Here is a 22,596-nt window from a genome sequence, read left to right as displayed (position 1 = left end):
TCCTGACCGGGAAGACCACCCTGCAGTAAAGCGATCTGAAAGCGAGGGGCAGCATGGAAGGGATGACGTAGATGGCGGTGTGGAGGATGGTCTATGTGGACAGCTTTAGCCTGGATGCCTGCATACTTAGATGTGCCTGTTCCAATCATCAACCATGTGAGTTGCTAAATGTTGTACCTTCATTAAATTTAACCATATTGCTACACTTAGAGGCGCCTCTCTTCTCTTTTATACTCAGCTGTGACTTGAGGCTACTTGTATATCAAGACATCGCTTGTAAACCAAGTCAAAATTTATTTGAAAATTTTGCTTGTCTTGCAAAGCGCTCTTAAACCAAGTTACTCTCAAACCAAGGTTTTACTGTATACATGGCTTTTAAATAATTCTATTTTTCTTTATTTAATCTCCCCAATAATCGTGACAGAATAGAAATGCACGCCACACTTTTCAGGTATTTATTTGTAAAAAAATTTTGAAAAACATTTATCATTTTCCTTCCATTTCATAATTATGTGCCACTTTGCAGTGGTGTATTTAGGTTTTGTGCTGCCCTAGGCCTGACTAAACTTGGGCACCCCCTCATTTAAATATGATCCACACCTTCCTGTAAAGGCCACACCCCTTCCTGTTACCCACCCTATCATCTGTAAACCACAGACCACAACCACAGTCATTCCCATCGGTACAGCATATCATTGCGGCCTCATCAGTGGCCATCAGTACAGCCCCATCAGTGGCCACCAGTGCAGTCTATAAGTGCAGCTTATTAGTGCAGCATCATCAGTGGCCATCAGCACAGCCTATCGGTGCCCATCAGTGCAACATATCAGTGCAGCTTTTCAGTGCCACCTCATCAGTGGCCATCAGTGCAGCCTTATGCCACTGGATTAGTAAGATTTTTCCTTTCTTTTAAGATATTTGGACTTGTTTGCTTCCACTGATTTTAATCATAGGATTATTTCACCAGCCTGTGGCCTGTCCGAATGTCCTCACCTGTCGGTATTATCATACCGGCAAGTAGTAGGGTAACTGCTTTATGGGGGTGCCAGACTGATTTGCCTCCTGGACCCTGCCCTCTGGCCCAATTTGCCCCATAAGACTGGCACTATACTAAAAGTGTAGCGCAAGCCAGCGGGCACCCTTTTCGTACAGGAGACGGGAGGAGGCTGTTTTTTTATCGTGCAGGGTGCAGCTTTTTTGCTGCCCCCCTGCAAACTGCTGCCCTAGGCCTGGGCCTTGTTGGCCTAGGCCAAGATACAGCACTGCCACTTTGTGTTGGTCTATCACGTAAAATCCCAATAAAATACATTTACGTTGGTTGTAACATGACAAAATTTGGAGAATTTTAAGAGATATGAATACTTTTTCAAGGCACTGTATATTAAAATGCCAGAAACCTCCCACCCCACATAATTCTAGCATCCTTTCTTCCTGCTCATGTAGATGACTGCTTTCTTTTTACAGATACCTGGCGTATTTCCTTTTCAAATATTGAAAAGGATATCATGATCAATCATCATGAAAGAAAAAATACCAACTGTCAAGATACCAGTTGCTGCAGGTTGGTAATGGAAATAGTGTTACAGACTTATTTATAACAGTTCCTTACAGTGGAACTCCAGTTTTTATTTCTAGCTCTGAGTAAAATGTTGCAGAATGTGATAGTCTTCCAGGGCATTGCTTTGTGTGACTTTGATCTCACCGTGACATCCATTGTGGGCTAAAATGCTGACTCTCCACACATTCCTACCTCCAATGTTCCATAAGTGTACCTAACATCCTTTAAAAATTAATTTTGTCACTTTCTGTTTTAAATGCAATTGTAATTTAACTGTACTCCAAGTATACTTTTGGTGTGCATTCGCTGCCTGCCTAATTGTCAGCTATTATTGCATACCCACTGGACTCTGTACTTTTTCAGTTTTCAAACCAGGACAAGCATGCAGATTGACAAAGTCAGAAGTTCTTTTATGCATACATGTCCTAGGTCTGTGACTCTGACTACTGAAGCACGTAGATCAGCACGACAACCAGGGAACTAGTATTTTCCAAAGCTGAAGTCAGTCATGACAGATTTCCTTCAAAGCAACATAATCAAAAACATATTTAAAAATAGAATTTCAAACAAAAAAATGCGGTAGTGGAAGTGTAGACTGCAGTTGGTATATCCCGTACCTACTGACCATATGTTTGTGTAACTCATGCTTTGAGCTATCAGGGAATGCCTGAACAATTAATTAATTTTAGTTATTTTCTAGCCAATGTAGAATTCTTTAAGAACATAACTGGGATCAATGTGAATACGGACTGGGCTATTGAAAATAGAATAAAATTTATTTAATAAGTCATGTTCACACCAGAAATAGTTTGATTATTAGGCGGATGCAGACAATACAATTTTCCAGAAAAATACCAAAATAGTTTGAAACAATAGATGATATAGTGTGTGTGTATATATTTTTTGGGGGGGGTTTGTGAAAGGCAGGAGGCCTTTTTACTGTCTCTCCCCAAAGGAAGAATTGTCACATAGATCGACAGTAAGGTGCCAAGATGAGCACTTTTATAAACTGGTCATTTCTGTTTCTGTCATTGACAGATTCTCTGTGTGCTGAGATGATCAGGGGAGAAATTTCCTTTTTCCAGGACATTTTTTGCTATTCAGCACTGTTCTACTTAACCACTTACCTACAGTGCACTTTCACCCCCTTCCTGCCCAGACCGATTTTCAGCTTTCATCGCTCTTACACTTTGACTGAGAATTACTCAGTCATGCAACACTGTACCCATTCAAAAATTGTGTCCTTTTTTTCACATAAATAGTGCTTTCTTTTGATGGTATTTACTCACTACTGGGTTTTTTATTTTTTGTGCTATAAATAAAAAAAGACTGAAAATATTGTGAAAAAACGCATTTTTCTTTGTTTCTGTCATAAAATTTTGCAAATTAGTAATTTTTCTTCACAAATTTTGGCCAAAATTTATACTGCTACTTATCTTTGGTAAAAATAACCCAAGTAAGTGTATATTATTTGGTCTTTGTGAAAGTTATAGAGTCCACAAGCTATGGTGGGAATCATTGAAAATTGATCACACTTGATCACACCTGATGTACTGAAGGCCTATCTCATTTCTTGAGACACTAAAAAGTCAGGAAAGTACAAATACCCCCCAAATGACCCCTTTTTGGAAAGTAAACATTCCAAGGTATTTAATAAGGGGCATGGTGAGTTTTTTGAAGTTGTAATTTTTTCCCACAATGCTTTGCAAAATGAAGATTTTTTTTTTTTTTCTTTTTTTTTACAAATTGCCGTATTAACAGGTTATTTCTCTCACACAGCACATGTATACTTGCAACTACACCCCAAAACACATTCTACTACTCCTTCTGAGTATGGCGATACCACATGTGTGAGACTTTTTCACAGCCTGGCCACATACAGAGGCCTAACATCCAACCAGCACCGTCCGGCATTCTAGGAGCACAAATTACACATATAATTTCCTGACAACCTATCGTACTTTTGAAGGCCCTGGAGCACCAGGACAATGGAAACCCCCATAAAAGGACTCTATTTTGGAAAGCAAACAGCCCAACGTATAATTTTTGAGGCATAATGAGTCTTTTGAATATGTCATTTTTTTCCACAAGTTTTTGGAAAATGTGGAAAGAAAATGAAAACACATTTTTTTTTACACAAAGCTGTCCATTTATGCAATATTTCTAACACATAGCATGTACATAGCAAAAATTGCACCCCAAAATACATTCTGTTATTCCTCCTGAGTATGGCGATACCACATGTGTTACACTTTTTCACAGCCTGGCCACATACATAGGCCTAACATCCAAGTAGCGCTTTACACAAAGTTGTCCATTTATCCACTTTAAGACTGGGCCTATTTTTGACACTTAGTGTTTACAAGCTAAAATCATTTTTTTTGCTAGAAAACTACTTGGAACCCCCAAACATTATATATTTTTTTTAGCAGAGACCCTAGAGAATAAAATGGAGATCATTGCAATATTTTTTATCACACCATATTTGCGCAGCAGTCTTCCAAATGCGATTTTTTTGAAAAAAAAATCAGTTTTTTGATCTAAAAAATAAGAAAACAGTAAATTTAGAAAAAAAAATTTCCATAATGTGAAAGATAATGTTACGCCGAGTAATTAGATACCCAACATGTCATGCTTCAAAATTGCGCATGCTCACAGAATGGCGCCAAACATTGGTACTTAAAAATCCCCATAGGCAACATTTTAAAAATTTCTGCAGGTTACTAGCTTAGAGTTACAGAGGAGGTCTAGGGCTCAAATTATTGCTCTCGCTCTAACGATCGTGGCGATACCTCACATGTATGGTTTGAACACCGTTTACATATGTGGGCGGGACTTGCGTATGCGTTTGCTTCTGCGCGCGAGCTAACGGGGACAGGGCGCTTTAATTTTTTTTTTTTTCCTATTTATTTTATTTATTATTTTCTTATTTTTACACAGTTTAAAAAAAAAATGTTTTGATCATTTTTATTCCTATTACAAGGAATGTAAACATCCCTTGTAATAGAAATAGGCATGACAGGTCCTCTTTATTGTGAGATCTGGGGTCAAAAAGACCTCACACCTCACAACTACACTAAAAAAGAAAAAAAAAAAAAATTGTTGAAAGAGGAAAAAAAAAAAAAGCAAAAAAAAAAAGCGGCCCTTTAAACCGGTTGCTAGGCAACGTCTTTTGACGTAGCTCCGGTCCTCCAAGACCATAGAGTTGAGTGAGGGCCATCTTGCCCTCACTCGACTTCCTGTCTCTGAGGATCCGGGACCGGATAGTTTTCCCCGCTGCCGGCGGGTCCGGTAAGCTGGGAAAACGTCTGGGACGCGGCAGGAGGGGGGGGGGCACCTCTTCCCCTGCACCGTAAGGGTAATTCCGCGGCGAATCCGCCACTGGGACCACCCTTATCTGAAAGCCGACCGCCCGCCGTTTCAAAAAATACTGGGGTTACGGGGGCTATCTGCTGCCATAACCCCAGTATTTAGCTTTTAATGGCCGACGCATATAGTCGTTAGGCGGTCAGTAAGTGATTGCATGTATATGGCAAACAGGTGACGATGACTGATGGGGTGACAGGTGACGATGACTGATGGGGTGACAGGTGACGATGACTGATGGGGTGAAAGGTGACGATGACTGATGGGGTGACAGGTGATGATGACTGATGGGGTGACAGGTGACGATGACTGATGGGGTGACAGGTGATGATGATTGATGAGGTGACAAGTGACGATGATTGATGGGGTGACAGATGACAATCACTGATCGGGTGACATGTGACGATGATTGATGGGGTGACAAGTGACGATCACTGATGGGGTGTCAAGTGACGATGATTGATAGGGTGACAGATGACGGTGACTGATGGGGTGACAGGTGACGATGACTGATGGGGTGACAGGTGACGATGACTGATGGGGTGACAGGTGACGGTGATTGATGGGGTGACAGGTGACGGGCGATGGTCACTGATGGGTGACAGGTGACGGGCGATGGTGCACGGCGGTACTGATGGCAGTCTCTGGTGATCGGTGAACTTTAGGCTACGTTCACATGTGAGCGTAGCGATCGCGGGCAGAATCACTGCGATTCTGCCCGTGATCCAGAAATCATTGCAAATGGCGGGACGCCTGTGCGTTGCCCGTGATTTGCAATAGCACCCCTGTGCGATGTTGCTGCGATTTCCACCTGCCAAATTGAGGTAACATCACGCAAACAACGCATGACGCCCCAAAGAAACTCTTGTACCTTTTTTGGGCGTCATGCGATGTTTGCGCGATGTTACTGCGATTCGGCAGGCTGAAATGGCGGCAACATCGCACAGTGTTTGGGGTGCTATTGCAAAAAACGGGCAACGCACAGGCGTCCCGCAATTTGCAATGATTTCCGGATCGCAGGCAGAATCGCGGTGATTCTGCCCGCGATCGCTGCGCTCACATGTGAACGTTATGGGTGTCAATTTCTGGGCACTGATGAGGTGACTGTTGGGTGACAGGTGACATTGGGGGGGGCTGAGGACTGTGTGGGGACCTTTATTAGTGTGATTTTAGTGTGATTTTTACTTTACAGGTACACAGAGCAGTAACTCACTATTTCTAGCTCTTCTCCCCTCATACTGGAAACTGTATGAGGGGAGAAGAGCTAGTAACAGTCAGTTACTGCTCTGTGTTTACATTTTGTGATCGGCTGTGAATGGATTCACAGCCGATCACTTAGTAAACAGTCACTGTCAGTGACTGTTTACTACCGCCGGTGACAGCTGTGTTCCTACGGAACACAGTGCCACCGACATGACCGCGCTGCGCGCTCCCGATCGCGCATGCGCGGTCATCTCCCGGGCGCCTTCATTGTGATCGGCTGTGTCATTGGAACACAGCCGATCACGTGGGAAACAGCCATGCCTATTGGCTGTTTCCCCCCTGCCGGTGACCGGCTGTGTCCCGGGGACACGCCGACACCGGCAGTGCACGGCGGCGCGCCCGCGATCACGCGCCTGCCGTGCTTGAATGGGCGGACGTCATATGACGTCCGCCCAGGATAATAGCCGCACCGTCCCGCCGTCATATGACGGCGGGCGGGCGGTAAGTGGTTAAACTGGCTCAGTCATGCAACATTGTACGCTAATTAAATTTATAGCATTTTTTTCACACAAATAGAGCTTTTTTTTGTGGTATTTAATGACCACTGGTCTTTTTTCCTTTTTTTGCTATATAAACAAAAAAAAATTGAAAAGTTTTTAAAAAAACATGTTTTTTCTTTATTTCTGTTATACAATTTTGCAAACAATCTTTTGTCATAAATTTAGGCCAAAATGTTGTCTGCTACATGTCTTTGGTAAAAAAAATAACCAAAATCACTGTATATTATTTAGTCTGTGTGAAATTTATAGAGTCTAGAAACTATGGTATATACAGTATATTTGAAATTTTATTAATCCCGATCAATACTGACTGATCTCATTTTTTGAGGCCCTAAAATGCTAGGACAGTACAACTACAAATACCTCCCAAATTACCCTTTTTTGGAAATCAGACAGTGCAAGGCAAGAAGCATGGTGTGTTTTTTGAAGTTGTCATTTTTTTTTCACATTTGTTTGGAAAATTAAGATATTAACTAAATAATTTTCCCCCCTGCCACCAGTGCATCACAGCATCATCATATGACTGGTGTGGCAGTGATCAGGGACACAGACTGGTGACAGTATTTATAATTTTTTTATTTAATTTTTTTAAACTTTTTCCTTTTTTAAAATCTTTTTTTGCAAGACAAGTATAGATGGGCTCTGGCGTGTTTGAGTTCCCATGTGCCTAATCCTGCCAGGAAGCCGACACTGCACTCCGCTAATCACAGGCACTGAGACATTTCCCAATCTGTGCAGCTGCGGACCGGGAAATGTCTCCGTGCCTGTGATTAGCGGAGTACAGTGTCGGCTTCCTGGCGGGATCAGGCATGTGAGAAGTTGGACACACACGAGCCCATCTCTAAAGACAAGGCCATGGTTCAGATACTCCCCGCAAAGGTGAGGGCTACAAGAAAAAATAACTAGTGAGTAAGAGTGGGGAGGAATGTATCTAATGAGTTCAAATGGTGATTTCTAAAGTTTAGAGAGAACCATATTTAGATTCCACTGAAGGACTGCAAAACAGACAGGTAAGCCACATAGGAGACCCCTGTTCAAAGATCTTTATCACAAAGTTAGAAGCCAATGGTCTCTAGGAGTTGGTTCACACTGTCAGTCCCCTGACAAGTCACACCCAGGCCCGGACTGGGACAAAAAATAGGCCCGGGCATTTTAGACTGAGCAGCCTTTTTTTTATTTTTTTATTTAAACCAAATTACAAATAATGACAGCTACCAGTTTCTCATTGTCTTTTAGCTCTATTTAGCCTGCTACAGTCACTGCTCTCTGATTGCTAGAGGTTACTGTACATTTTTAGCACTAACCCATTGGTGGCTGGGAAGGGGCGAGGTGTAATCAGTGGCAGTACTGGGGGGGGGGGGGGTGAATTGAGTGGCCGTGCTGGGGGGAAGGAATGAGTGGCAGTTCTGAGGGAGGGGGAGGGGGATGAATTAAGTGGCAGTGCTGGGGAGGGGGTGTGAATTGAGTGGCAGTGTTGGGGAGGGGGTGTGTGAATTGAGTGGCAGTGCTGGGGGGGATGGAGTCAGTGGCAGTGCTGGGGGGATGGAGTGGCAGTACTGGGGGGGGGGTGTAATGAATGTCGGGGGGGATTGGATGTGATCAGTGTGGAGGGAGGATGGAATAAATGGCAGTGTGGGGGGGATAGGATGAGTGACAGTACGAGAGATGACTGGTAGTGCTGGTGGGTTGTTGGGATGAGTGGCAGTGCTGAGGGGGATTAGATCAGTGGCAGTACTGGGGGGATGGAATTAATGGGAGTGTTGGGGGGGTGGAATTAATGGCAGTGCTGGGGGGGATTGGATGGGATCAGTGGCAGTGTGGAGGGATGGTGGGATCAGTGGCACTGCAGGGGAGGATAGGATGAGTGACAATATGTGGAAGGTGGAATCAGTGGCTGTGCGGGGGGAACAGATGAGTGGCAGTGCTTGGGAGAATTGAATGGGATCAGTGGCAGTGCTTGGGGAGTGGGATGAGTGGCAGCGTGGAGGGAGGGGATGGGAGGAGTGGCAGCGTGGAGGGAGGGGATGGGAGGAGTGGCAGCGTGAAGGGAGGGGATGGGAAGAGTGGCAGCGTGGAGGGAGGGGATGAAAAAAGTGGCAATGTAGAGTGGGGATATAGGAGAAGTGGCAGCTTGGAGCGAGGGGATGGGAGGAGTGGCAGCGTGGAGGGAGGGGAGGGGAGGCAGTGTGGAGGGAGGAAAAGGGAGTAGTGTCAGTGTGGACGGAGGGGAGGAGTGGCAGCGTGGAGGGAGGCAGCATGGAAGGAGGGAGGGAGGAAAGGGGAGTAGTGTGAGTGTGGAGGGAGGGAGAGGAGGCATAGCAGCATGGAGGGTGGGGAGGCATGGCAGCATGGAGGGAGGGGAGGAGTGGCAGCATGGAGGGGATGGGATGAGTGGCAGTGCTGGTGGTGGGTGGCATCAGTGGCCATGCTGGGTGGAGGGATGGGATCAGTGGCAGTGCTGGGGGGATCAGATCAGTGACAGTACGGGGGGGGGGATCAGTGACAGTGCTGGGGAGGATCAGTGACAGTGCTGGGAGGGGATCAGTGACAGTGCTGGGAGGGGATCAGTGACAGTGCTGGGGGGGGGGATCAGTGACAGTGGTGGGGGGAATCGGATCAGTGACAGGGCTGGGAGGGGATCGGATCAGTGGCAGGTCTGGGAGGGGATCGGATCAGTGGCAGGGCTGGGAGGGGATCGGATCAGTGACAGGTCTGGGAGGGAGGGATCGGATCAGTGGCAGGGCTGGGAGGGGATTGGATCAGTGACAGGGCTGGGGTGGGGGGGGGAAATCGGATCAGTGACAGGTCTGGGAGGGGATCGGATCAGTGGCAGGTCTGGGAGGGGATCGGATCAGTGACAGGTCTGGGAGGGGATCGGATCAGTGACAGGTCTGGGAGGGGATCGGATCAGTGACAGGTCTGGGAGGGAGGGATCGGATAAGTGACAGGTCCGGGAGGGGATCGGATCAGTGACAGGTCTGGGAGGGGATCGGATCAGTGACAGGTCTGGGGTGGGGGGGTGAAATCGTATCAGTGACAGGTCTGGGAGGGGATCAGATCAGTGGCAGGGCTGGGAGGGGATTGTATCAGTGACAGGTCTGGGAGGGGATCGGATCAGTGGCAGGGCTGGGAGGGGATCGGATCAGTGACAGGTCTGGGAGGGAGGGATCGGATCAGTGGCAGGGCTGGGAGGGGATTGGATCAGTGACAGGGCTGGGGTGGGGGGGATATCGGATCAGTGACATGTCTGGGAGGGGATCGGATCAGTGGCAGGTCTGGGAGGGGATCGGATCAGTGACAGGTCTGGGAGGGGATCGGATCAGTGACAGGTCTGGGAGGGGATCGGATCAGTGACAGGTCTGGGGTGGGGGGGGGGGGTGAAATCGTATCAGTGACAGGTCTGGGAGGGGATCGGATCAGTGGCAGGGCTGGGAGGGGATCGGATCAGTGACAGGTCTGGGAGGGGATTGGATCAGTGGCAGGGCTGGGAGGGGATCGGATCAGTGACAGGTCTGGGAGGGAGGGATCGGATCAGTGGCAGGGCTGGGAGGGGATTGGATCAGTGACAGGGCTGGGGTGGGGGGGGGAAATCGGATCAGTGACAGGTCTGGGAGGGGATCGGATCAGTGGCAGGGCTGGGAGGGGATCGGATCAGTGACAGGTCTGGGAGGGGATCGGATCAGTGACAGGTCTGGGAGGGGATCGGATCAGTGACAGGTCTGGGAGGGAGGGATCGGATCAGTGGCAGGGCTGGGAGGGGATTGGATCAGTGACAGGGCTGGGGTGGGGGGGGAAATCGGATCAGTGACAGGTCTGGGAGGGGATCGGATCAGTGACAGGTCTGGGAGGGGATCGGATCAGTGACAGGTCTGGGAGGGGATCGGATCAGTGACAGGTATGGGAGGGAGGGATCGGATCAGTGGCAGGGCTGGGAGGGGATTGGATCAGTGACAGGGCTGGAGTGGGGGGGGAAATCTGATCAGTGACAGGTCTGGGAGGGGATCAGATCAGTGACAGGTCTGGGAGGGGATCGGATCAGTGACAGGTCTGGGAGGGGATCGGATCAGTGACAGGTCTGGGAGGGAGGGATCAGATCAGTGGCAGGGCTGGGAGTGGATTGGATCAGTGACAGGGCTGGGGTGGGGGGGGGGAAATCGGATCAGTGACAGGTCTGGGAGGGGATCGGATCAGTGGAAGGGCTGGGAGGGGATCGGATCAGTGACAGGTCTGGGAGGGGATCGGATCAGTGGCAGGGCTGGGAGGGGATTGGATCAGTGCAGGGCTGGGGTGGGGGGGGAAATCGGATCAGTGACAGGTCTGGGAGGGGATCGGATCAGTGACAGGTCTGGGGTGGGGGGGGGGGGTGAAATCGTATCAGTGACAGGTCTGGGAGGGGATCGGATCAGTGGCAGGGCTGGGAGGGGATCGGATCAGTGGCAGGGCTGGGAGAGGATCGGATCAGTGGCAGGGCTGGGAGGGGATCGGATCAGTGGCAGGGCTGGGAGGGGATCGGATCAGTGGCAGGGCTGGGAGGGGATCGGATCAGTGACAGGTCTGGGAGGGAGGGATCGGATCAGTGGCAGGGCTGGGAGGGGATCGGATCAGTGACAGGTCTGGGAGGGAGGGATCGGATCAGTGGCAGAGCTGGGAGGGGATCGGATCAGTGACAGGTCTGGGAGGGAGGGATCGGATCAGTGACAGGTCTGGGAGGGGATCGGATCAGTGGCAGGTCTAGGAGGGGATCGGATCAGTGACAGGTCTGGGAGGGGATCGGATCAGTGGCAGGGCTGGGAGGGGATCGGATCAGTGACAGGTCTGGGAGGGAGGGATCGGATCAGTGGCAGGGCTGGGAGGGGATTGGATCAGTGACAGGGCTGGGGTGGGGGGGGGGAAATCGGATCAGTGACAGGTCTGGGAGGGGATCGGATCAGTGGCAGGGCTGGGAGGGGATCGGATCAGTGACAGGTCTGGGAGGGGATCGGATCAGTGACAGGTCTGGGAGGGGATCGGATCAGTGACAGGGCTGGGAGGGAGGGATCGGATCAGTGGCAGGGCTGGGAGGGGATTGGATCAGTGACAGGGCTGGGGTGGGGGGGGAAATCGGATCAGTGACAGGTCTGGGAGGGGATCGGATCAGTGACAGGTCTGGGAGGGGATCGGATCAGTGACAGGTCTGGGAGGGGATCGGATCAGTGACAGGTATGGGAGGGAGGGATCGGATCAGTGGCAGGGCTGGGAGGGGATTGGATCAGTGACAGGGCTGGAGTGGGGGGGGAAATCTGATCAGTGACAGGTCTGGGAGGGGATCGGATCAGTGACAGGTCTGGGAGGGGATCGGATCAGTGACAGGTCTGGGAGGGGATCGGATCAGTGACAGGTCTGGGAGGGAGGGATCGGATCAGTGGCAGGGCTGGGAGGGGATTGGATCAGTGACAGAGCTGGGGTGGGGGGGGAAAATCGGATCAGTGACAGGTCTGGGAGGGGATCGGATCAGTGGCAGGGCTGGGAGGGGATCGGATCAGTGACAGGTCTGGGAGGGGATCGGATAAGTGGCAGGGCTGGGAGGGGATTGGATCAGTGACAGGGCTGGGGTGGGGGGGGAAATCGGATCAGTGACAGGTCTGGGAGGGGATCGGATCAGTGACAGGTCTGGGGTGGGGGGGGGGTGAAATCGTATCAGTGACAGGTCTGGGAGGGGATCGGATCAGTGGCAGGGCTGGGAGGGGATCGGATCAGTGGCAGGGCTGGGAGAGGATCGGATCAGTGGCAGGGCTGGGAGGGGATCGGATCAGTGGCAGGGCTGGGAGGGGATCGGATCAGTGGCAGGGCTGGGAGGGGATCGGATCAGTGGCAGGTCTGGGAGGGGATCGGATCAGTGACAGGTCTGGGAGGGAGGGATCGGATCAGTGGCAGGGCTGGGAGGGGATCGGATCAGTGACAGGTCTGGGAGGGAGGGATCGGATCAGTGGCAGAGCTGGGAGGGGATCGGATCAGTGACAGGTCTGGGAGGGAGGGATCGGATCAGTGACAGGTCTGGGAGGGGATCGGATCAGTGGCAGGTCTGGGAGGGGATCGGATCAGTGACAGGTCTGGGAGGGGATCGGATCAGTGACAGGTCTGGGAGGGGATCAGATCAGTGACAGGTCTGGGAGGGAGGGATCGGATCAGTAGCAGGGCTGGGGTGGGAAATCGGATCAGTGAAAGGTCTGGGAGGGAGGGATCGGATCAGTGAGAGGTCTGGGGTGGGGGGGGGGGGGTGAAATCGTATCAGTGACAGGTCTGGGAGGGGATCGGATCAGTGGCAGGGCTGGGAGGGGATCGGATCAGTGACAGGTCTGGGAGGGGATCGGATCAGTGACAGGTCTGGGAGGGATTGGATCAGTGGCAGGGCTGGGAGGGGATTGGATCAGTGGCAGGGCTGGGAGGGGATCGGATCAGTGACAGGTCTGGGAGGGGATCGGATCAGTGGCAGGGCTGGGAGGGGATCGGATCAGTGGCAGGGCTGGGAGGGGATTGGATCAGTGACAGGTCTGGGAGGGGATCGGATCAGTGACAGGTCTGGGAGGGAGGGATCGGATCAGTGACAGGTCTGGGAGGGGATCGGATCAGTGACAGGTCTGGGAGGGGATTGGATCAGTGACAGGGCTGGGGTGGGGGGGGGAAATCGGATCAGTGACAGGTCTGGGAGGGGATCGGATCAGTGGCAGGGCTGGGAGGGAGGGATCGGATCAGTGGCAGGGCTGGGAGGGGATTAGATCAGTGACAGGGCTGGGGTGGGGGGGGAAATCGGATCAGTGACAGGTCTGGGAGGGGATCGGATCAGTGGCAGGGCTGGGAGGGGATCGGATCAGTGACAGGTCTGGGAGGGGATCGGATCAGTGGCAGGGCTGGGAGGGGATTGGATCAGTGACAGGGCTGGGGTGGGGGGGGAAATCGGATCAGTGACAGGTCTGGGAGGGGATCGGATCAGTGACAGGTCTGGGGTGGGGGGGGGGTGAAATCGTATCAGTGACAGGTCTGGGAGGGGATCGGATCAGTGGCAGGGCTGGGAGGGGATCGGATCAGTGGCAGGGCTGGGAGAGGATCGGATCAGTGGCAGGGCTGGGAGGGGATTGGATCAGTGGCAGGGCTGGGAGGGGATCGGATCAGTGGCAGGTCTGGGATGGGATCGGATCAGTGACAGGTCTGGGAGGGAGGGATCGGATCAGTGGCAGGGCTGGGAGGGGATCGGATCAGTGACAGGTCTGGGAGGGAGGGATCGGATCAGTGGCAGAGCTGGGAGGGGATCAGATCAGTGACAGGTCTGGGAGGGAGGGATCGGATCAGTGACAGGTCTGGGAGGGGATCGGATCAGTGGCAGGTCTGGGAGGGGATCGGATCAGTGACAGGTCTGGGAGGGGATCGGATCAGTGACAGGTCTGGGAGGGGATCGGATCAGTGACAGGTCTGGGAGGGAGGGATCGGATCAGTAGCAGGGCTGGGGTGGGAAATCGGATCAGTGAAAGGTCTGGGAGGGAGGGATCAGATCAGTGAGAGGTCTGGGGTGGGGGGGGGGGGGGTGAAATCGTATCAGTGACAGGTCTGGGAGGGGATCGGATCAGTGGCAGGGCTGGGAGGGGATCGGATCAGTGGCAGGGCTGGGAGGGGATCGGATCAGTGACAGGTCTGGGAGGGGATCGGATCAGTGACAGGTCTGGGAGGGATCGGATCAGTGGCAGGGCTGGGAGGGGATTGGATCAGTGGCAGGGCTGGGAGGGGATCGGATCAGTGACAGGTCTGGGAGGGGATCGGATCAGTGGCAGGGCTGGGAGGGGATCGGATCAGTGGCAGGTCTGGGAGGGGATCGGATCAGTGACAGGTCTGGGAGGGAGGGATCGGATCAGTGACAGGTCTGGGAGGGAGGGATCGGATCAGTGACAGGTCTGGGAGGGGATCGGATCAGTGACAGGTCTGGGAGGGAGGGATCGGATCAGTGACAGGTCTGGGAGGGGATCGGATCAGTGACAGGTCTGGGAGGGGATCGGATCAGTGACAGGTCTGGGAGGGGATCGGATCAGTGGCAGGTCTGGGAGGGAGGGGATCGGATCAGTGGCAGGGCTGGGAGGGGATCGGATCAGTGACAGGTCTGGGAGGGGATCGGATCAGTGACAGGTCTGGGAGGGAGGGATCGGATCAATGACAGGTCTGGGGTGGGGGGGGGGTGAAATCGTATCAGTGACAGGTCTGGGAGGGGATCGGATCAGTGACAGGTCTGGGAGGGGATCGGATCAGTGACAGGTCTGGGAGGGGATCGGATCAGTGACAGGTCTGGGAGGGAGGGATCGGATCAGTGGCAGGGCTGGGAGGGGATTGGATCAGTGACAGGGCTGGGGTGGGGGGGGGGAAATCGGATCAGTGACAGGTCTGGGAGGGGATCGGATCAGTGGCAGGGCTGGGAGGGGATCGGATCAGTGACAGGTCTGGGAGGGGATCGGATCAGTGGCAGGGCTGGGAGGGGATTGGATCAGTGACAGGGCTGGGGTGGGGGGGGAAATCGGATCAGTGACAGGTCTGGGAGGGGATCGGATCAGTGACAGGTCTGGGGTGGGGGGGGGGGTGAAATCGTATCAGTGACAGGTCTGGGAGGGGATCGGATCAGTGGCCGGGCTGGGAGGGGATCGGATCAGTGGCAGGGCTGGGAGAGGATCGGATCAGTGGCAGGGCTGGGAGGGGATCGGATCAGTGGCAGGGCTGGGAGGGGATCGGATCAGTGGCAGGTCTGGGAGGGGATCGGATCAGTGACAGGTCTGGGAGGGAGGGATCGGATCAGTGGCAGGGCTGGGAGGGGATCGGATCAGTGACAGGTCTGGGAGGGAGGGATCGGATCAGTGGCAGAGCTGGGAGGGGATCGGATCAGTGACAGGTCTGGGAGGGAGGGATCGGATCAGTGACAGGTCTGGGAGGGGATCGGATCAGTGACAGGTCTGGGAGGGGATCGGATCAGTGGCAGGGCTGGGAGGGGATCGGATCAGTGACAGGTCTGGGAGGGAGGGATCGGATCAGTGGCAGGGCTGGGAGGGGATTGGATCAGTGACAGGGCTGGGGTGGGGGGGGGGAAATCGGATCAGTGACAGGTCTGGGAGGGGATCGGATCAGTGGCAGGGCTGGGAGGGGATCGGATCAGTGACAGGTCTGGGAGGGGATCGGATCAGTGACAGGTCTGGGAGGGGATCGGATCAGTGACAGGTCTGGGAGGGATCGGATCAGTGGCAGGGCTGGGAGGGGATTGGATCAGTGACAGGGCTGGGGTGGGGGGGGAAATCGGATCAGTGACAGGTCTGGGAGGGGATCGGATCAGTGACAGGTCTGGGAGGGGATCGGATCAGTGACAGGTCTGGGAGGGGATCGGATCAGTGACAGGTATGGGAGGGAGGGATCGGATCAGTGGCAGGGCTGGGAGGGGATTGGATCAGTGACAGGGCTGGAGTGGGGGGGGAAATCTGATCAGTGACAGGTCTGGGAGGGGATCGGATCAGTGACAGGTCTGGGAGGGGATCGGATCAGTGACAGGTCTGGGAGGGGATCGGATCAGTGACAGGTCTGGGAGGGAGGGATCGGATCAGTGGCAGGGCTAGGAGGGGATTGGATCAGTGACAGGGCTGGGGTGGGGGGGGAAAATCGGATCAGTGACAGGTCTGGGAGGGGATCGGATCAGTGGCAGGGCTGGGAGGGGATCGGATCAGTGACAGGTCTGGGAGGGGATCGGATCAGTGGCAGGGCTGGGAGGGGATTGGATCAGTGACAGGGCTGGGGTGGGGGGGGAAATCGGATCAGTGACAGGTCTGGGAGGGGATCGGATCAGTGACAGGTCTGGGGTGGGGGGGGGGGGTGAAATCGTATCAGTGACAGGTCTGGGAGGGGATCGGATCAGTGGCAGGGCTGGGAGGGGATCGGATCAGTGGAAGGGCTGGGAGAGGATCGGATCAGTGGCAGGGCTGGGAGGGGATCGGATCAGTGGCAGGGCTGGGAGGGGATCGGATCAGTGGCAGGTCTGGGAGGGGATCGGATCAGTGACAGGTCTGGGAGGGAGGGATCGGATCAGTGGCAGGGCTGGGAGGGGATCGGATCAGTGACAGGTCTGGGAGGGAGGGATCGGATCAGTGGCAGAGCTGGGAGGGGATCGGATCAGTGACAGGTCTGGGAGGGAGGGATCGGATCAGTGACAGGTCTGGGAGGGGATCGGATCAGTGGCAGGTCTGGGAGGGGATCGGATCAGTGACAGGTCTGGGAGGGGATCGGATCAGTGACAGGTCTGGGAGGGGATCAGATCAGTGACAGGTCTGGGAGGGAGGGATCGGATCAGTAGCAGGGCTGGGGTGGGAAATCGGATCAGTGAAAGGTCTGGGAGGGAGGGATCGGATCAGTGAGAGGTCTGGGGTGGGGGGGGGGGGGTGAAATCGTATCAGTGACAGGTCTGGGAGGGGATCGGATCAGTGGCAGGGCTGGGAGGGGATCGGATCAGTGACAGGTCTGGGAGGGGATCGGATCAGTGACAGGTCTGGGAGGGATTGGATCAGTGGCAGGGCTGGGAGGGGATTGGATCAGTGGCAGGGCTGGGAGGGGATCGGATCAGTGACAGGTCTGGGAGGGGATCGGATCAGTGGCAGGGCTGGGAGGGGATCGGATCAGTGGCAGGGCTGGGAGGGGATTGGATCAGTGACAGGTCTGGGAGGGGATCGGATCAGTGACAGGTCTGGGAGGGAGGGATCGGATCAGTGACAGGTCTGGGAGGGGATCAGATCAGTGACAGGTCTGGGAGGGGATTGGATCAGTGACAGGGCTGGGGTGGGGGGGGGAAATCGGATCAGTGACAGGTCTGGGAGGGGATCGGATCAGTGGCAGGGCTGGGAGGGAGGGATCGGATCAGTGGCAGGGCTGGGAGGGGATTAGATCAGTGACAGGGCTGGGGTGGGGGGGGGGAAATCGGATCAGTGACAGGTCTGGGAGGGGATCGGATCAGTGGCAGGGCTGGGAGGGGATCGGATCAGTGACAGGTCTGGGAGGGGATCGGATCAGTGGCAGGGCTGGGAGGGGATTGGATCAGTGACAGGGCTGGGGTGGGGGGGGAAATCGGATCAGTGACAGGTCTGGGAGGGGATCGGATCAGTGACAGGTCTGGGGTGGGGGGGGGGTGAAATCGTATCAGTGACAGGTCTGGGAGGGGATCGGATCAGTGGCAGGGCTGGGAGGGGATCGGATCAGTGGCAGGGCTGGGAGAGGATCGGATCAGTGGCAGGGCTGGGAGGGGATTGGATCAGTGGCAGGGCTGGGAGGGGATCGGATCAGTGGCAGGTCTGGGATGGGATCGGATCAGTGACAGGTCTGGGAGGGAGGGATCAGATCAGTGGCAGGGCTGGGAGGGGATCGGATCAGTGACAGGTCTGGGAGGGAGGGATCGGATCAGTGGCAGAGCTGGGAGGGGATCAGATCAGTGACAGGTCTGGGAGGGAGGGATCGGATCAGTGACAGGTCTGGGAGGGGATCGGATCAGTGGCAGGTCTGGGAGGGGATCGGATCAGTGACAGGTCTGGGAGGGGATCGGATCAGTGACAGGTCTGGGAGGGGATCGGATCAGTGACAGGTCTGGGAGGGAGGGATCGGATCAGTAGCAGGGCTGGGGTGGGAAATCGGATCAGTGAAAGGTCTGGGAGGGAGGGATCAGATCAGTGAGAGGTCTGGGGTGGGGGGGGGGGGGTGAAATCGTATCAGTGACAGGTCTGGGAGGGGATCGGATCAGTGGCAGGGCTGGGAGGGGATCGGATCAGTGACAGGTCTGGGAGGGGATCGGATCAGTGACAGGTCTGGGAGGGATCGGATCAGTGGCAGGGCTGGGAGGGGATTGGATCAGTGGCAGGGCTGGGAGGGGATCGGATCAGTGACAGGTCTGGGAGGGGATCGGATCAGTGGCAGGGCTGGGAGGGGATCGGATCAGTGGCAGGGCTGGGAGGGGATTGGATCAGTGACAGGTCTGGGAGGGGATCGGATCAGTGACAGGTCTGGGAGGGAGGGATCGGATCAGTGACAGGTCTGGGAGGGGATCGGATCAGTGACAGGTCTGGGAGGGAGGGATCGGATCAGTGACAGGTCTGGGAGGGGATCGGATCAGTGACAGGTCTGGGAGGGGATCGGATCAGTGACAGGTCTGGGAGGGGATCGGATCAGTGGCAGGTCTGGGAGGGAGGGGATCGGATCAGTGGCAGGGCTGGGAGGGGATCGGATCAGTGACAGGTCTGGGAGGGGATCGGATCAGTGACAGGTCTGGGAGGGAGGGATCGGATCAGTGACAGGTCTGGGGTGGGGGGGGGGTGAAATCGTATCAGTGACAGGTCTGGGAGGGGATCGGATCAGTGACAGGTCTGGGAGGCGATCGGATCAGTGACAGGTCTTGGAGGGGATCGGATCAGTGGCAGGGCTGGGAGGGAGGGGATCGGATCAGTGGCAGGGCTGGGAGGGGATTGGATCAGTGACAGGGCTGGGGTGGGGGGGAAATCGGATCAGTGACAGGTCTGGGAGGGGATCGGATCAGTGGCAGGTCTGGGAGGGAGGGATCGGATCGGTGACAGGTCTGGGGTGGGGGGGGTGAAATCGTATCAGTGACAGGTCTGGGAGGGGATCGGATCAGTGACAGGTCTGGGAGGCGATCGGATCAGTGACAGGTCTTGGAGGGGATCGGATCAGTGGCAGGGCTGGGAGGGAGGGGATCGGATCAGTGGCAGGGCTGGGAGGGGATTGGATCAGTGACAGGGCTGGGGTGGGGGGGGAAATCGGATCAGTGACAGGTCTGGGAGGGGATCGGATCAGTGGCAGGTCTGGGAGGGAGGGATCGGATCAGTGGCAGGGCTGGGAGGGGATCGGATCAGTGGCAGGTCTGGGAGGGGATCGGATCAGTGACAGGTCTGGGGTGGGGGGGTGAAATCGTATCAGTGACAGGTCTGGGAGGGGATCGGATCAGTGGCAGGTCTGGGGTGGGGGGGGGGGTGAAATCGTATCAGTGACAGGTCTGGGAGGGGATCGGATCAGTGGCAGGGCTGGGAGGGGATCGGATCAGTGACAGGTCTGGGAGGGAGGGGATCGGATCAGTGGCAGGGCTGGGAGGGGATTGGATCAGTGACAGGGCTGGGGTGGGGGGGAAATCGGATCAGTGACAGGTCTGGGAGGGGATCGGATCAGTGGCAGGTCTGGGAGGGGATCGGATCAGTGACAGGTCTGGGAGGGGATCGGATCAGTGACAGGTCTGGGAGGGGATCGGATCAGTGACAGGTCTGGGAGGGAGGGATCGGATCAGTGGCAGGTCTGGGAGGGGATCGGATCAGTGACAGGTCTGGGGTGGGGGGGAAATCGGATCAGTGACAGGTCTGGGAGGGGATCGGATCAGTGGCAGGTCTGGGAGGGGATCGGATCAGTGACAGGTCTGGGAGGGGATCGGATCAGTGACAGGTCTGGGAGGGGATCGGATCAGTGACAGGTCTGGGAGGGAGGGATCGGATCAGTGGCAGGTCTGGGAGGGGATCGGATCAGTGACAGGTCTGGGAGTAGATCGGATCAGTGACAGGTCTGGGAGGGGATCGGATCAGTGACAGGTCTGGGAGGGAGGGATCGGATCAGTGACAGGTCTGGGGTGGGGGGGGGTGAAATCGTATCAGTGACAGGTCTGGGAGGGGATCGGATCAGTGACAGGTCTGGGAGGGGATCGGATCAGTGACAGGTCTGGGAGGGGATCGGATCAGTGACAGGTCTGGGAGGGGATCGGATCAGTGACAGGTCTGGGAGGGGATCGGATCAGTGACAGGTCTGGGGTGGGGGGGGGGTGAAATCGTATCAGTGACAGGTCTGGGAGGGGATCGGATCAGTGGCAGGTCTGGGAGGGGATTGGATCAGTGACAGGTCTGGGAGGGGATCGGAACAGTGACAGGGCTGGGAGGGGATCGGATCAGTGACAGGTCTGGGAGGGAGGGATCGGATCAGTGACAGGTGTGGGGTGGGGGGGGGTGAAATCGTATCAGTGACAGGTCTGGGAGGGGATCGGATCAGTGGCAGGTCTGGGAGGGGATCGGATCAGTGACAGGTCTGGGAGGGGATCGGATCAGTGACAGGTCTGGGAGGGGATCGGATCAGTGGCAGGGCTGGGAGGGAGGGGATCGGATCAGTGACAGGTCTGGGAGGGGATCGGATCAGTGACAGGTCTGGGAGGGGATCGGATCAGTGGCAGGTCTGGGAGGGGATCGGATCAGTGACAGGTCTGGGAGGGAGGGGATCGGATCAGTGGCAGGGCTGGGAGGGGATCGGATAAGTGACAGGTCTGGGAGGGAGGGATCGGATCAGTGACAGGTCTGGGAGGGGATCGGATCAGTGAGAGGTCTGGGAGGGAGGGGATCGGATCAGTGACAGGTCTGGGAGGGGATCGGATCAGTGGCAGGGCTGGGAGGGGATCGGATCAGTGACAGGTCTGGGAGGGAGGGATCGGATCAGTGACAGGTCTGGGAGGGGATCGTATCAGTGACAGGTCTGGGAGGGGATTGGATCAGTGGCAGGTCTGGGAGGGGATCGGATCAGTGACAGGTCTGGGAGGGGATCGGATCAGTGACAGGTCTGGGAGGGGATCGGATCAGTGACAGGTCTGGGAGGGGATCGGATCAGTGACAGGTCTGGGAGGGGATCGGATCAGTGACAGGTCTGGGAGGGGATCGGATCAGTGGCAGGGCTGGGAGGGGATCGGATCAGTGACAGGTCTGGGAGGGAGAAGATCGGTTCAGTGGCAGGGCTGGGAGGGGATTGGATCAGTGACAGGGCTGGGGTGGGGGGGGGGAAATCGGATCAGTGACAGGTCTGGGAGGGGATCGGATCAGTGACAGGTCTGGGAGGGAGGGGATCGGATCAGTGACAGGTCTGGGAGGGGATCGGATCAGTGGCAGGTCTGGGAGGGGATCGGATCAGTGACAGGTCTGGGGTGGGGGGGGGTGAAATCGTATCAGTGACAGGTCTGGGAGGGGATCGGATCAGTGGCAGGGCTGGGAGGGGATCGGATCAGTGACAGGTCTGGGAGGGAGGGGATCGGATCAGTGGCAGGGCTGGGAGGGGATTGGATCAGTGACAGGGCTGGGGTGGGGGGGAAATCGGATCAGTGACAGGTCTGGGAGGGGATCGGATCAGTGGCAGGTCTGGGAGGGGATCGGATCAGTGACAGGTCTGGGAGGGGGTCGGATCAGTGACAGGTCTGGGAGGGGATCGGATCAGTGACAGGTCTGGGAGGGGATCGGATCAGTGACAGGTCTGGAAGAGGATCGGATCAGTGACAGGTCTGGGAGGGGATCGGATCAGTGGCAGGTCTGGGAGGGGATCGGATCAGTGACAGGTCTGGGAGGGAATCGGATCAGTGACAGGTCTGGGAGGGAGGGATCGGATCAGTGGCAGGTCTGGGAGGGAGAAGATCGGTTCAGTGGCAGGGCTGGGAGGGGATTGAATCAGTGACAGGGCTGGGGTGGGGGGGGAAATCGGATCAGTGACAGGTCTGGGAGGGGATCGGATCAGTGACAGGTCTGGGAGGGGATCGGATCAGTGGCAGGTCTGGGAGGGGATCGGATCAGTGACAGGTCTGGGAGGGGATCGGATCAGTGACAGGTCTGGGAGGGAGGGATCGGATCAGTGGCAGGTCTGGGAGGGGATCGGATCAGTGACAGGTCTGGGGTGGGGGGGGGGTGAAATCGTATCAGTGACAGGTCTGGGAGGGGATTGGATCAGTGGCAGGTCTGGGAGGGGATCGGATCAGTGACAGGTCTGGGAGGGGATCGGATCAGTGACAGGTCTGGGAGGGGATCGGATCAGTGACAGGTCTGGGAGGGGATCGGATCAGTGACAGGTCTGGGAGGGGAT

General features: G+C 55.2%; 1 protein-coding gene across 1 annotated transcript in view; it reads left to right on the top strand.

Moving 5' to 3' along the window:
• The window catches only part of LOC309550576 (cyclic GMP-AMP synthase-like), a gene marked incomplete at both ends in the record, with an annotated part of 195,577 nt that overhangs the window by 151,786 nt on the left and 21,195 nt on the right, over positions 1–22,596 (top strand). Inside the window, one exon of the mRNA XM_082250924.1 lies at positions 1,465–1,561. Within this exon, the coding sequence (XP_082107050.1) occupies positions 1,465–1,561 (97 nt within the window). The remainder of the gene's footprint in view (positions 1–1,464; positions 1,562–22,596) is intronic.

Source organism: Pelophylax lessonae (genome assembly GCF_965119305.1).
Source record: "Pelophylax lessonae genome assembly, chromosome: 3".
NCBI classification, from domain to species: Eukaryota; Metazoa; Chordata; class Amphibia; order Anura; family Ranidae; genus Pelophylax; species Pelophylax lessonae.
The sequence above is the reverse complement of the archived record's forward strand: the minus strand, read 5'-3'. Positions and strand labels throughout refer to the sequence as shown.